This window comes from Lepus europaeus, chromosome 16, assembly GCF_033115175.1.
Source record: "Lepus europaeus isolate LE1 chromosome 16, mLepTim1.pri, whole genome shotgun sequence".
NCBI lineage: Eukaryota > Metazoa > Chordata > Mammalia > Lagomorpha > Leporidae > Lepus > Lepus europaeus.
In genome coordinates, this window is record NC_084842.1 from 45,844,173 (window position 1) to 45,858,650 (window position 14,478).

Below are 14,478 nucleotides of genomic sequence, written 5' to 3' on the forward strand. Positions count from 1 at the left end.
TTGGCAGGCAAACTGTTTTGATTGCTGCTCTCACTCAGCTGTCCCTTATGGTAAGCACACCCACCTGCCGTTGCCACCACTTAGGGCTGCCCCCCAGGGCCCAGTTGCTTTCACTGCGATTTAGTTTCCCCCATCAGTGAGAGCAGTCCCCACTGTAAGGTCTGGCCTACAGAGAAGAACAACCATGTGGTCCCCCCCAGGATGCCAGGGCTCCCCTCACAAACTTATTCCTCAAAGTCATGGTGAAAGGTGCGTCTTCTGTACCCTGCCAGGGTGGCTGAAGAGGTCACCAGTGACCAGTCTGCTCTGGCATTCCAGTCGCCATAAGTCTTTGAATCCCTTCCTCTTCATAATCCAAGGCAATTCTCACATTTCTAACTCACTTACTATGGGTTGCTTTTTGATCCATACTTCAGTCATCCAACCAAGTTGTTGAGAACCCTTCCTGATTCCCTGAGCTATGCAGCTGGTAAGGAACAGGCACGGTCCAAGCTGCCTTGAGAACTGCGCCAAAGTCACGCACAGCCTCATTGCTCTGAAAGCACGTGAGTGAATGTGGTGTGCTCCTCAGTGAGGGTGTGGGCTGCCAGGGCGGCTCCTATAGCCAGCCCCTGTGCTCACCTACTAAATCCCAGCCAGGGACCGACCTCTTCCTCCCCGGGGCAACTCCACTCCCAACTTAGGCTTCGATTCTCTGTCAAAAGTGGGTTTGTCTGACCCACTCTTGTAATCAACAGGAAACGCTGTGTGGCTTCTGCTTCTGCTTATTTTCTTCTTAGCCACCAGATGGGTCTTCCAGGGCTGCCGCAGCGCAGCACCCAGACTGCGAGGCTTACGCAATAGAACTGTATTTCCTGGGAGTCCAGGAGGCTGGAAGTCCAAGGTCAAGGGCTCAGCAGGGTTTGTTTCTCCTGCGGGCACCGTCTTCTTCCTGTGTCTCTTCACATCGTCCTCCCCATGTGTCTCAGTGTCCAAATTTCCCCTCTTGATGAGGATGCCAGTCCAACTGGGTGAGGGTCCGTCCTAATGACCCTATTTTAACTGACTGTTCTCCTAACTAGGTATATTCTGAGATACTTGGGGCTAGAACTTCAACAGTTTTGGGGGACAAAACTCAACCCACAACAAACACCATTACCTTTCCGTCCTAGTCCTCCTTAGCAGTGTATTCCCTGTCTTTCCATAGGCGGCTTTGTGTTTTTACTAGAAAAGGATCCCAAAGTCTCCTAAGCTGGATTTCTTCACCCCAGGAAACTGATGGTTCCCTGTACTCTTCCCCAGCAAGAGTGTGTCTACGTGGGGAGAATGTTAAACCTGAAAACTTAAGAGATCTTCATTCTGGAGACTAAGATAAGCAGCCACTGAGATGTGGCAGTTCTAGAACCAGTGTCTCTGTTGGGGGCCCAAACACCTGGCCCGATCACCCAGGGAGCTCTAAGAGGAAGATCTGAGAGCCCCCACGATCCAGACAACTGTGTTCTCAGAATTCAGACTTGGAATCAGCCTCTCTGATTCTCTGGTTCTCTTTGACCCTTTAGCCCCATACCCATGTCAACTGCATTTTAAATTTCACTTTATATCACTGAACTAGGGCTGTTTTTTCTCTTTATTGGTCACATATATAGGAGGAGATCCTGTTTGCTTGTTGTTATATTTTATTTTTGCAACTAAGCCTTGTCACGAGTATTTCCATGGTAACCAAAATTTTCCTACAGTGTTTCACCTAAAATATGCATCTGTGGGAGCTCTATGTTGCAATGTTCCAGTGGTAGATAGTTCTGTGGTTCATCGTCTGCCCGTGTTATGGTTTTCTTGAGTTCAACCTAAGAGCAAGGGAAATCTAAAACTTCCCTAATGGCAAATCCCATTCATACACTTTGTTTCATTTCAGTATTTCCCAACAACCCTTGTACAGTAGAAAAGGTAGCATCGTACAGATGTTGAGGTCACTGTTTTATAGGAAGGTGACCTGAGGTGGTGGGGAGGGTGCTTAAGGCATGAGCACAAGGTCACGCTATGATTTAACATCTTAACCCCTCGTCATGACTCTGAAATGCACACAGCCAGAGCCTACCCAGGAAAGGAGACACTGAGAACAAGAACATGCAGATAACCAAAAGCACATTCTCTGCTGAGGTGTGGGGTGTGAGGCAGATAGAGATATGACCGGAAATGTTGGCTGGAGAACCACGCTAAGTGTTAACAGTCTAGAATTTAAGTTTGCTGTTGTCCTAATTGCGATATAGTTCACAAAGCGAGGTGGGACATCTGTTGGATGGACATGTGACCCTTGGTTTGGCCTCCACACCTTTTCACATTGTGTCTGTTGCCAACGTTCCTCCTGGTCATTAAAGCCACCTTATGTAAAATCTCACACTGAAAGAGAGCACAGTGCATATCCCTTCCTCCAGGGCCCTTGTCACTCACTCCACAGGCAGGTGCTGACAGGTGCTGGCAGCTCTGGCGCTGGGGCTGCCAACGAGATCTCCCCCTGGTTGAAACTGAGCTGTTGTCTGGAATAAAGGGAGAAGGACAGAGCAGCCACGGCCAAGTACTGATTGAAGACTTGGAACTCTGAAACTGCACAGGAGAGGAGCCTGGCTTCTAATTTTCTCTGGGTCTTTAGGCAGAATCTCTTCATCTTCCTGGATCTCTGCTTCCTTTCATCTTTAAATGAGGGGTGAGACTAGCTGCTCTCTGAGCCCTCGTCCAGCTCTGATGAACCCTAAGTCTTCATTTACTCAACAGAAACCCTGTAGTGCTCCCACAGTGTTCTCCTCCCTCATAGACTACTTCTCTCTCACTACTCTGCACGATAATTTCTGTGTCTATGCTAGACAGTGTTTATGCTATGACTATCATTTGGGAATGAGATACAAAAACCATCACCACTTTTTAGCTTAGTTACTTGGGGCAGGGTCTTGGCAGCTTTGAACTTCAGTTCCTCACCTGCAAATAGGAATATTAATATCTGCTTTCTTATAGTCCAAGCATAGAGGTGAGGATGAGTGGGAACAATGTGAACAAATTGTTGTAAATGATAAAGGGGCATCCCGTCCAAGGGATTATCATGAAGCTCAAATGCTTGGTGGGAAAGACTCCTTGTTTTACACATCACATACCTAGTAGAGTGTTGCCCCTTAGAAGATACTCAAGACATGTTTGCTCCGTGAATGAATAAGTGAGACTGTGAACAAAGGGGTGGAAGCTGAAGATGGGCAAGAAAGCAAGATATGGAGGGACTCACTTCACATACATGGGCTTCCATAAGGACCCCCTCCGTCCTGCTCCCACACACAGCATGTTGACAAGTGTATACACTAATACCAGGAAGTAGAGGCTGCCCTGCCCTTCTCTTGTTCAAGGCAAGGAAACCACCCAGGGAGGTGGCAGGGAAGGGTGTTTTCTCTACCCAGCCCTGCAAAGCTGCTGAGAACTCTGCTTGGTTTCCCAGCCTAAGAGCTGCAGCCTTTGTTTGGCCTCTCAGCTCTCTGCCCAGACCAATTACCAGTCCACAAATGCCTTGAGAGGAAAAGCAGCAGAGGGTGTTGGGCTGCCTTCCACGAGTCCCCTTCTCCCTGGGATCTCGGCCCTTGGTGCCTCTCCAAACCTTCAGAAAGATGTTTTGGTTTTTCTCTAAGGATCCTGGTTGTTCTCAGTGGGAGGTTTAGCCTGCTATAAGGCTGAAGAAGAAACGGAAGTCCTGTGGCATTTGTTCAGTGCTCCTCTGGTGACCACAGGCAAGACGGAGAGTCCCTAATCTGGGCCAGATTCTCACGAAACAGAGGGGAGCCTGAGCACACAATACCAGAGCCGGGACTCAAACCCAGGGCCCCTGGTATACAGGTCACTGTGTCTCCCATGGCACCATGCCGGTCCCTCAAGAGGCACCCGTTCCATTTCCGTGTCCTTCTACCCTGGGAAGCTGGCAGGTTGCCTCTGACTGTGAGGTCGACAGAGGCACCTCCTATGCCCATGCACCCTCCCACCTGTGCCCTGAGAAAATGGGCCCATCTGCCCAGCACACCCCACCCCCAACCTGAGTGCAGGCCCCAGAGCAGACCACCCTCCTCGTCCCAGACATGCAGTCATTTGTGGCCGGCCCTAATGGCCCTGAGAGCCCAATTACAGCCTGTGGCTTCCTCAGTAATTATGAGCCTCCCTGGGGCCACAGGCTGCTCTGGTCCCCTCCCAGCTCGCACCGCGGCCACCACATCTGGCATTTCCTCCTTGGCCGGCAGTGTCCCACCTCTGCTCCATGCAGCAGCTAGTCCTCCCTGCCTCTCTCTGCCTTCAGCTCTGCCCGATGCCACTGACTCATTGCTGTCTGGGTCCTTGGCACCCTGTCCTGGAGAGGGCCTCGGGCTGCCTCTGTCATGTCCCTTCCTCTTACGCTAACCACTCAACCATCCTTGTCAGCTTGGCCTTTGGGCATCCCCAGCCCCGCTGGCTGGCTTCTCCCACAGCATGACTCGTGGCTGGCCCAAGGGGCAGCTGGGGCCCTGCTCCCCTGAGGAAGCCAGTGTTTCCACTCTCCAGGGCCCCCTCAGCACTCTGCAGACAGCACCCTGACAGTAGGAGGCTGGGGGGGGGGGTGTGGCTCAGTGTCCGAGGGGCAGAGGCAGCAGGAGCCAGGGGAAGGAGCCTGGATCTCTGAGCCTCTCTGGCCTGGGTTGGAATCCTGATCCCCACCTCCCTACCCCCCGACTGTTGGTGACCTTGGCAAGTCGCCACCCTCTGCATCGTGGTTGGTGGGCTGCAGGGGGCAGGCAGTGACCTCAGTGCTGGGGACGTAGTAGACCCTCAGTTGACAATGGTGACAGACGTCTCCTGCCCGACCACAGCACCATCAGTGAGGGACTCGGGACTGAGTAGCTGCGGTCCCCAGGCCCTAAAGCAGACGCTGTGACCGAGGCCTCTGCGCACTCTGAGCAGGTGGGCGTCTTCCCGTGCAAGGAAAGATGCCCCCGAACTGTCTGGGAAAGAGGAGCTGGAGGGGCGGGCCGGAATGGGAAAGAGCAGACCCTTCTGTCCCCTCGGCAATGCTCACAGCCAGCTGCTTGGTTCCTTGGGGCCAAGGACGGGAGGTCAACCGCCAAAGATGGTGGCCTAGGAAGGTCCCAGGGAGAAAGCAGGGGACGTCAGCCGGCCTGGGGGCAGTGCGGGGCATCCTGGCTAGGATGAAAGTCCTCCATGTCGAGTGAGGCAGAGGAGCTGGGGCACTATGGCTCCCAAAGAGGCTGCCAGCAAGGGGCAGGGTGGGGCAGGGCCAGAGTGCCTGGCCAGCCCGGGCGGGAGAATAGCAGCAGGCCCAGGAGTCTGGGGCCACAGGCCCTTGGAAGCGGTTACGTGCAACTCCGTCGCACCCTCCGTTGTGTTAAATGCAACTCAGCAGTGTGTGTTAAGTGCTATTCGATCGTGTGTCTCCGTTGTGTTAAATGCAACTCCCAGCTGAAACCTGAGTTCTGGGGAGACTTGCCCAGTGTTGCTCCACCACCCACACAGCCTCGCAGGGCCCCTCTGCCTCTGAATGGCTCTCTGCTTTTCTAAACCTCAGCCGGCCCCGGGTGCCAGGAGCGAGTCAGAGTGAAGACAGACGCTGGGACTTTGCCAGTTCCCAGCAAGGCGTGCCAGGCTGGGGGAGGCAGCGCCTGCGTGGGCAGCCGCCTGTGCCTGTCATTCTGGCTGCCACCCTGTTAGCAGCCCACTGGGGACCAACGGGTAGGTCCTGCCTCCTGGTTTCTCTGAGGCCAGGCTGCTGCCAACACCTGCTGGCCGCTGCCCCCAGCTCCCACCTCCTCACCACTCCAACCACGAAACCTTAGCCTCTGCTGCTGGTGAGCCACTGAGCCGCTGCAGAGCCACATCCCCATGGCAGGAGGTGGGCATGGGCTGGCAGGGAAGGGACCGGAAGGTTTTCATTGGCTCTGGAGGGCCTGACCGGCTGGGTTCTGGTTTCCAGTTTAGGTCATAATGGGGGATGGTGTCCACCGCCTCTGTCCCACTGTGAGAAACACTCCAGGAAGGGACACAGGAGGGACACAGCAGAAGATGGGGAGCTCGGGAGCAGAGGGTGTCAGCCGCCAGCACAAAAGGACCCTGGTGTCGCAGAACTGGAAGTAGCAACTTGGAGGGCTGTCAGCTCCTGGCATTCTGAACCCCTTCCCCGGAGAAGCCCACCTGGGTTCTTCTGCCTGACGCCCAGGCTGGTGCTGTGCCCGCCGTGTCCATGGGCGAACCTTGGGAGGGCTGCCCTGCGCTGACTGACTCCTCCCCTCTTCTCTTTCATCCTAGGTGCCCCCGGCCCCCCAGGACCAAGAGGACTCAAAGGAGACATGGGCGTGAAAGGGCCTGCTGGCAGCAGAGGACCCAAGGGAGACACTGGTGGCTTGGGGCCCCCTGGACCCCAGGGGCCTCAGGGGCAGCCTGGGGAGGCAGGACCCGTGGGAGAAAGGGGACCAGTTGGTCCTCGAGGTTTTCCAGGCCTCAAAGGCTCAAAAGGCAGCTTTGGGACTGGAGGGCTAAGGGGACAGCCAGGCCCCAAAGGGGATGTGGGGCCCCCAGGGCCAGAGGGACCCCCAGGGTCTCCGGGGCCCTCGGGGCCTCAAGGAAAGCCAGGGATCGCAGGGAAGACAGGGTCACCAGGCCAGCGGGGGGCCACAGGACCCAAGGGCGAGCCAGGGATCCAGGGTCCCCCCGGCCTCCCCGGGCCCCCAGGCCCCCCAGGAAGCCAGAGCCCCTACTGAGGAGGTCTGCACCCAGACATTGCCACATCGAAGGGGAACAGCTCAGGGCAACGCGAGCTCCCCAGAAAGCCTCACCCCTCACCTACAGACAGCTAGAGGGGTCCCCCAGGGCTGATCCTGCAGCTTTGGGCTCACGCATAGTGATGCTACCATAGGAAAGTGCCCCCTACACATGCACACACGCACACACACACATGCACGCACATTTCCCTGCTGGCCAGGGGGCCAACTGGGTTTCCCTGGCTGGGCAGGAGGAGAGGGCCGATGACCCCCTGTCCTGTGACTGAGCCTGCCAGGGAGGTGGCTACCTCGGGAATCTGTCTCTGAATGGTGCCAGCATCGCCACACCCATCCCGACCTGGGGCTCCCCAAGGTTGAGAAAACCTTGCAGGGTGGAACCTGAGAGTTATAGTTCCAAGGTCAAGGTGAGCTTGGCATCTGCAAGACCCTCCCCACAGTTGTGGGAACAGAGCCCTCAGGGAGCTGCCCCACCTCACATAGGCAGTGGGACTCTGCCGGATCTGGTGTTTTCATCCTGCCCACAGGGCCCTGGACACAGCCAACAGTTTCTTTTTCATGTGTCCAGAAAATGTCTCGCTTCCTCCTTGCTTCTGCATCTCAGGAGTGGCCCAAGAAGAATCCATGCAGGAGTGTCATCAACCCAGGGAGACTCTCAGGTTCTGGAACATTCTGCCACAGTGATGCCTGGCACCAGGGAAGGCTGCAGAAGCAGGAAGCAGAAGGGAGCCTGGAGGTTCTCCCTGCAAAGGCCTCCCTTGCTGCCTCCCCAACAGGAGACCACCAGACTACAGGAAGGCAGGCCCGGGGACCAGGGCAGCTCTCCTGTTGCCCACAGCCGCCTACGGACCTCACCACACCTTCTCTGAAGGAGCAGCAAGCTGGGCTAGGCGTGCCAAGAGCCTGCGCAGCCACAGGAAGCTCACTTCGACATCACCCCCTGCCTCTCCCCAGACCTCTGCCGCACACTGGTGCTGGGAACGTACTCTGGCAGGCTGCAGGCCTCCCACTGGCCACCCTCCACGGGAAGCTCACCCCTGGGATGGAGGCACGGAGCCATCTCCTCCCCAACACTGACTCAGAGACCAGCCCTTTCCCCGTTCAAAGCCTCTCTGCCACCTTCCTGTCACGGATGTGCAACTGGTTTGCACTCCCTGCCCCTCCCCCTGCGGCCTAATTCTCCAGTCTACACACAATAATATCATGCGACATAGTATTACCGACTCAGTAAAGAGCTGTTTCCAGGAGGGAGGTGTCTTCTAGTCCTTTCTGCCCAGGGTGGTGCCTTCAGGGCTCCACGGGTGTTGCCCTTTGAAGGGGAAGCAGTGACCAGGGTCCCCTGGAGGCTCAGTCCTGCTGTGGAGGCTGAGTCTAAACCCAGAAACACAGAGCTCTGCCAGGAGTCGGCCTGCAGTCACTCACCGCAAGGCCAAGGACCCCGGGCTTCCGAGGGGCTCGCCGACCACGAGCCCCATGAGGCTCCCAGCGAGGCCCTGTAGCTCCTTGACTGAAACGAGAGTGGAGAAGGTAACAGGCCTGGGTCCCCCTAAGGGATACCTCCTGCCTCCCTCTTTGTCTCTGAGACCAGGAGACAGAACAGGAAAGAGGGAAGAGACCCGGCCAGGTCCATCCCCCCAAGGGCCTGGCTCAGTGGGTCTACAGGGACAGACAGCTGGGTCCCCTGGGAATCAGTCTGAGCCTGCTCCAGACAGACTTTTTTTTATGGAATGATTTTTTTAAAGGATATATTTAGATATTTGAAACACAGAGTTACAGAGAGAGAGAAAGGTCTTCCATGCGCTGGTTCACTCCCTCAATGGCTGTAATAGCTGGAGCTGAGCCAATCCAAAGCCAGTAGCTTCCTCTGGGTCTCCCACATAGGTGCAGGGGCCCTAAGACTTGAGCCATCTTCCACTGCTTTCCCAGGTGCATTAGGGGGAGCTGGATTAGAAGTGGAGCAGCTAGGACTTGAACCGGCACCCATATGGGATGCTGGCACTGTAGGCCGGGACCCTCTGTGCCACAGCGCCGGTTCCTCCAGAAAGACTTTTAAGATATACTTAGCTCACTTGTACAAGCCCTGGGCCCTGGTCTGCTTCATATGGGGAGAGGAGGGAGAGACATAGTAGAGGAAGAGAGCAAAGCATAGAATAATGAGGATGGGGCAAATGAGACGTTGGTAGAGGGGCCTGGCCACTTCCTCAGCCATTTAGTGTGTGTCATGAAGTCCCTCCTCCCCCCAGCTGCTGAGATGTGTGGGGCGATGCATTAGGTGCTGTGAGACTACAGGCTGAATGAGACCTGGAGCCCCCCTTTGGAGACCAACCTCTCCTAGGGGAGAGCAGCACGCAGTAAAAGCTGGTGTTCCACCCACAGCCGGGCAGGAAGCAGACCAGGAGGTTGGAGTCCTGGGCAAGTCTGACAGGGGAAGCTGGGCAGGTCAAGGAGGGTGGCCCTTGGGTGGTGGTTCAGAGTCTGGGGCCCCAAACAAACTGCATGAAACTGACTGCTCCCAGTCCAGGGCGACGGACAGCTAAGCCAGGCCAGCAGAAGGAAAAGCCAAACGTCCGGAAGTCAAAATCCAGAAAAGTGACATCCGGGATCAATTCCGAGGGCTCTTTGGGACTGGAATGTGAGTCAGGGCTACCTGGATCAAAACCAATAGATTTGAGATCATACAAGCAAAGACAAAAACTCGTGTATCACCCAAAATTGCCACAACTAGCCCCTGGCTGTGTGGACTGGGGGACCCGCTGGATGTAAGGGAGGGGGTGGAAGCAGACACAATGAAGGCCACCCGTGTGATCACAGAAGTCCCATCGAGCAAGGAGACCGGGTGGCGGCATTCACGATAGGGATGCAGCAGGGGAAAGCAGGGCGACAGGAAATGACATCGGCCTGCGCCTCAGGGCTGCGGGGTGTGGAAAGCTGCAGCATCCCAAAACTGCTCTCCTTCCTCTGTTCCATGGGCAGCTCTCTCTTCTGTGTCTCGGGGGCCACGGAGCTCTCCCCGCCGCCGTGCCTCTTTGTCACCTTTCTCCTGATCAGCACCTTCTGCTTGTGCAAGGCCTTGGGGCCACCACTCACCACCTGTGACCTCAGCCAATTCCCAATTGTTAACACAGCGATCTGAGGACGAGACCCTTGGGTCAAGGGTCTACCCCAATCCAATGAGCCGTGACCGTAGAGGGAAAGGGGGGGATGCGTGGTAAAATTGGAGACATGAGAGCTAGAATAACTGCAGGTGAAACTGGCAGTGAAATCTGTGGTGGGCAATTTAGGAATAAGAGAATAACAGCAGTACTAGCCGACCCCCCTGGAGGGCGGTTACTGTGTGGCATGATACTGGCTGTGAGTACTGTTCTTTGAGTAGCTCATTTAATCCGCACCTCAACTTACGCAGCTGTATTATCATCACCGCTTTTCAGAAGTGGAAGCTGAGGTTTGGAGAGATTAATCAATTGCACAAAGTCACAGAGATACTGAGTTTTTAGACATAAAGGTTGCAACTCAGCCTTGGGCAAACCACCGAACCATTCTGTGGTTTTATTGCCTGCCTGCCTGCCCTTGAAGTTGCTGATGGCAAGCACTTGGCCGACTCCCGGGTGACCAGTCTGCTCTGTCACCACCGATTGCATGACTGGTGCAACACAAGTTTCTTTGCTGACAGCTGTTAGGCTGGAAAGTTCAAGACCAAGGGCTAGCTCTTCCTGGTTTACCCTTAGCTACCTTCTTGCTGGGTCCTCACATGGCGACATTGAATGCCAGTCTTATAAGGCCAGGTCTTCTTGCACTAGGGCCACCCGTACGACATTTAGTCTTAATTACCTCCTAAAGATCTTACCTCCAGACCCAGTTACACTGGAGTTAGGATGTCAACATAGGAAGTCTTCAGGGATGCTGCTGAACCCACAGCATGTAGCAATGGCCAACACTCCATAAACATAAGCCTTGGAATCGCTGCAGGCCCACACCCCATCCTCTACAGATGAGTGACAGGTCATCAGCCCCGCCCCGCATCCCTGTGTCCACACTGTGTGCTTGGAAGAGCCAGGAGAGACCTGCTGAATCATCAGGCTCAACCTTTTCCTTTAAGATTTATTTACTTATTTGAAAGGCAGAGTTACAAGCAGAGAGAGGGAGAGAGAGCTTCCATCCACTGGTTCACTCCCCAGATGGCTGCAATGGCCAGGGCTGGCAAGGCCAAAGCCAGGAGCCAGGCACTTCATTTGGGTCTCCCACGTGGGTGGCAGGGACCCACACCTGGGCCATCTTCTACTACTTTGGGGGTTGGTTTAGAAGTGGAGCAGCCAGGACTTGAACTGGTGCCCATATGGGATGCTGGCACTGCAAACAGCAGTTTAACCCACTGTGCCATAGTGCTGGCCCAAACCCTTTTTTTTTTTCAGACGTATGTATTATTTTTATTTGAAAGGCAGAGTTAGAGGCAGAGGCAGAAAGAGAGATTTTTCCATCGCTGTTCACTCCCCAAATGGCCACAATGGCCAGAGCTGGGCTGATCCAAAGCCAGGAGCCACGAGCTTCTTCCCTGTCTACCACATGGGTGCAGGGGCCCAAGGATTTGGGCCAACTTCCACTGCTTTCCCAGGCCATAGCAGAGGGCTGGATTGGAAATGGAGCGGCCGGGACTTGAACCGGCGCCCATGTGGGATACCGGCACTGCAGGCGGTGGCTTTACCTGCTATACCACAGCACCGGCCCCAGCCCAACCCTTTCTTTTTCAAGAGAGAAACCAAAGGTTCAGAGAGGCTAACAGGTTTGTTGCACAGTGAGGACTAGAGCTCAGGTCTAGGTCCCAGGCAAGGACACCTCTCCTGCCTGTGCCTGGGCAGCCACTTGCAAACTCTCCTGTTGGGTCGGGTCTTTGGGTGGCTCCAGTTCCACGTTCTCCCGGAAGTGCCGCCCCTGCTCAGCCCCGTGTCATCTAATAGAGGACACGTTTAGGCTCTGCTGCAAGAGCTGACCCTGGTATGCACGGTCTGTTCATACATTCTGTGAACTGGATCTGAGGGGGCAGGCTCCATCGTGGAGGTCCCTCAGTGGGGGTGGAGCCGAGGCAGGCCACGCTTCCACTGTGCTGGGCCCTTCCTCGTGGAACCTTGCAGCCAGCACTGGTCCTCTCTGACCTTTAGTTTCTTCTTCAGAAAACATCAGGAGTGAGTGGTCTGCTGTGCTGTGTTCCCGCATCCTGTGATTCCAACCAAGGGAGCTCTCGCTGCCCTGCTTTCTTGGAACTTGCCAGGCCACGGCAATAAATCGGCACCCAGAGTGAGAGGAGACAGCTGGCGCAACTCCAGCCAAGGGCAGAACACAGCTTTCACCATCGGGGCGGTCTTAAGCCCCAAGAGACTCACAAAGCCCCGAAGTTGCTCCTGGGCCTCCTTCTGAGGCTTCCTGGAAACTGCAGGCCCAGGCCTTGGCCCCTGAGTGCCTCTAAAAACCCCAGGCGTGCCCACTCGTTTCACCCTGACCACCCCAGTGCCTGTCCAGCAGGGCAGGAGGGGGCTGGACAAACCTCCCGTCCTCTCTCCAGATCCTCTTCTCGGGGCCAGAGCTGAGCTGGCAACATCTGCCCACGCCAGCCTTGGATACACCTGTCAAAACAGAGACATGGGAGAGGGGATCGAGGCGCCGAAAAACATGGTCTGGCCACACTGAACTTTCCAACTGGGCAGGGCTGGGCTGGGCAGGGCTGGGCTGGGCTGGCAAGGGCCTGTTGTTCCTAAAAGCTTCACTGCATTGCTAGGGGTGGGCAAGTGCCGGTCATTTGTGTTCCTTGCCTTCACCCATCCTTTTGTTTTCTTTTGAATGCTTCCAAGGCTTCCAAGTTCTGTGCGCCATGCGACAGGAAGTGCGCCAAGGCTGTTGCAGTGTCTTAGTAGCGATCACCTGCCGGGGTACAGCCATCCAGGGGTCCAGAAAAATGCACACTGCAGGCCTCGGCCTGACCCACTGATTCAGAGCTTCAGAGCTGCAGTGGACAGAGGGGTGTGGGGGAGGAAGGTGTGCTTTAGCCAAGCCCCCATAGATCTGAGAATCACAGATACAGGCAATAAAGAAATTAGCATACTGATTTTCGAGTTATGGAACCCTCAACAAGCCAGGTGCATTTGCATTTTATAGGTCTGAAAACAAGCCCAGAAAAGTTAAGTAATTCACTCAAGCCCACGTGGCTGTTAAGTGGGTTTGAGCCCAGGACTTGGAGGAGCCGGCTACACTGAGCTGCTTCTTACAGGATGGTGGGATTGGATATTCAAGGAAGCCCGTGTTGCGACTGAGCAAACTGAAATCCACTGAAAAGAACTTGCTCCAGGTCCCGGAGCAAGCTAATGACAAAGCTGTGGCAAGGCCCTGAGCCAAGGGCTGCTGTATTCCCGGATGCAGCTGTCTCATGGCGTAGCACCACAAGGGAGAGCGGGGCAGGGGCTAGGAACAGGTGTGCTTCTCACCTGGGAGCCGGCGGCTTCTCCAAGGAAGCCAGCTGCCGACCCTCAGCCAGGCCTCTGCCCTCCTTGCTGTCTTTTTCCGAAGTTCAAGGCACCCATACTGAATGCCCAGCTCAATCCTCCGGGGAAGGAACAAACTGTTGAATATTAGAATGTCTTCCTACTATGTTTCATTAACTTCAGGTCACACTGTTCTCTCATAATCAGGTTTGACAGGAAGTCCACCAAGAAGCTTAGGATCACCAAGAATGTGACTTGAAAATGAATTTCTATTTTCCATCCTTAATGCATATTATGCCTCACGACATTAGCCAATACTAGTATGTGAAAGTAATTTATAAGTAAATAAATGTTCATATACTGATCTAAATTCATTTTCCTAATGATAAAAACATTTGAAAACCACTGGCTAGGCCAACTCTATTGCTTCTGACATCCCCCCAGGGGTAAACAGAGTTCCCTTATAGGGAAAGGGAGAACAACTCTCCAATGCCGATTTCACCCAGACATGTAATCTGATGGTTCCTTTGCCTTTTGGACTCACAGATCCTCTGAAAACCCCAGACAAGCCTGGCCCCCAAGTCCACAACTTGGAACTTACTCGCTCCCCATCAGCCACTGCCATTCTTCATTCAGCTTCACAGAGCTCACTTCTTCCAGACACAGAAGCATTTAAAATCTTCATAGGTACTGTGGATAATTTTTTCCCCCTCATTCAACAAGTAATCATCAAGCTGCAACTGCCACATATCACACTGGGTATAGGAAATGCTAGCTCCTACTCCCTATAGCTGGCAGCCCAGGGACACACCCAATCTATCACGCCAGAGAAGTGGAGCCCTAGAGCAAGGAGTGACCTCATGGGGGCAAGAAATAGACACTGAGGCTTGGGGCTACCAAGGTAGCTGGAATTGGGTGCTGGACAGAGTGCTGAGGAGAGGAGCTCAGAATTGCACAAACTTTGTCCTGAGTGCTGGGCTCAGATGTGTAGGGTGGGACTTTGAGAAACCGCAGGTAGTGAGGATTGCATAGCGCTCGGAGGTTTTGGGGATCCAACCAACTGTGCCTTGCTAAACACATCAAGTGTTCAGCTGAGGCACGAGAAAAGCTAAGACGGAAAAGTCAAACCAGCACGGAGAGGAAGAGCTGCTGTAGACCGACCAAGCCTAACACCACGCCCCTCTCTCGCTAACTGATAGAGAGGTGAACGGGAAAGCAGCAGGGAGACAGACCACTATACCTATCAC

At 54.7% G+C, this 14,478-nt stretch overlaps 1 protein-coding gene across 3 annotated transcripts in view; it reads left to right on the forward strand.

Moving 5' to 3' along the window:
• The window catches only part of SCARA3 (scavenger receptor class A member 3), a 38,813-nt gene extending 30,802 nt beyond the window's left edge, over positions 1–8,011 (forward strand). For all 3 annotated transcript variants that reach the window (XM_062213230.1, XM_062213228.1, XM_062213229.1), the window contains one exon: positions 6,295–8,011. In XM_062213230.1, coding sequence (XP_062069214.1) covers positions 6,295–6,746 — 452 coding nt within the window. In that variant the 3' untranslated portion in view covers positions 6,747–8,011. The remainder of the gene's footprint in view (positions 1–6,294) is intronic.
• The last annotated feature ends 6,467 nt before the right edge of the window (positions 8,012–14,478 follow it).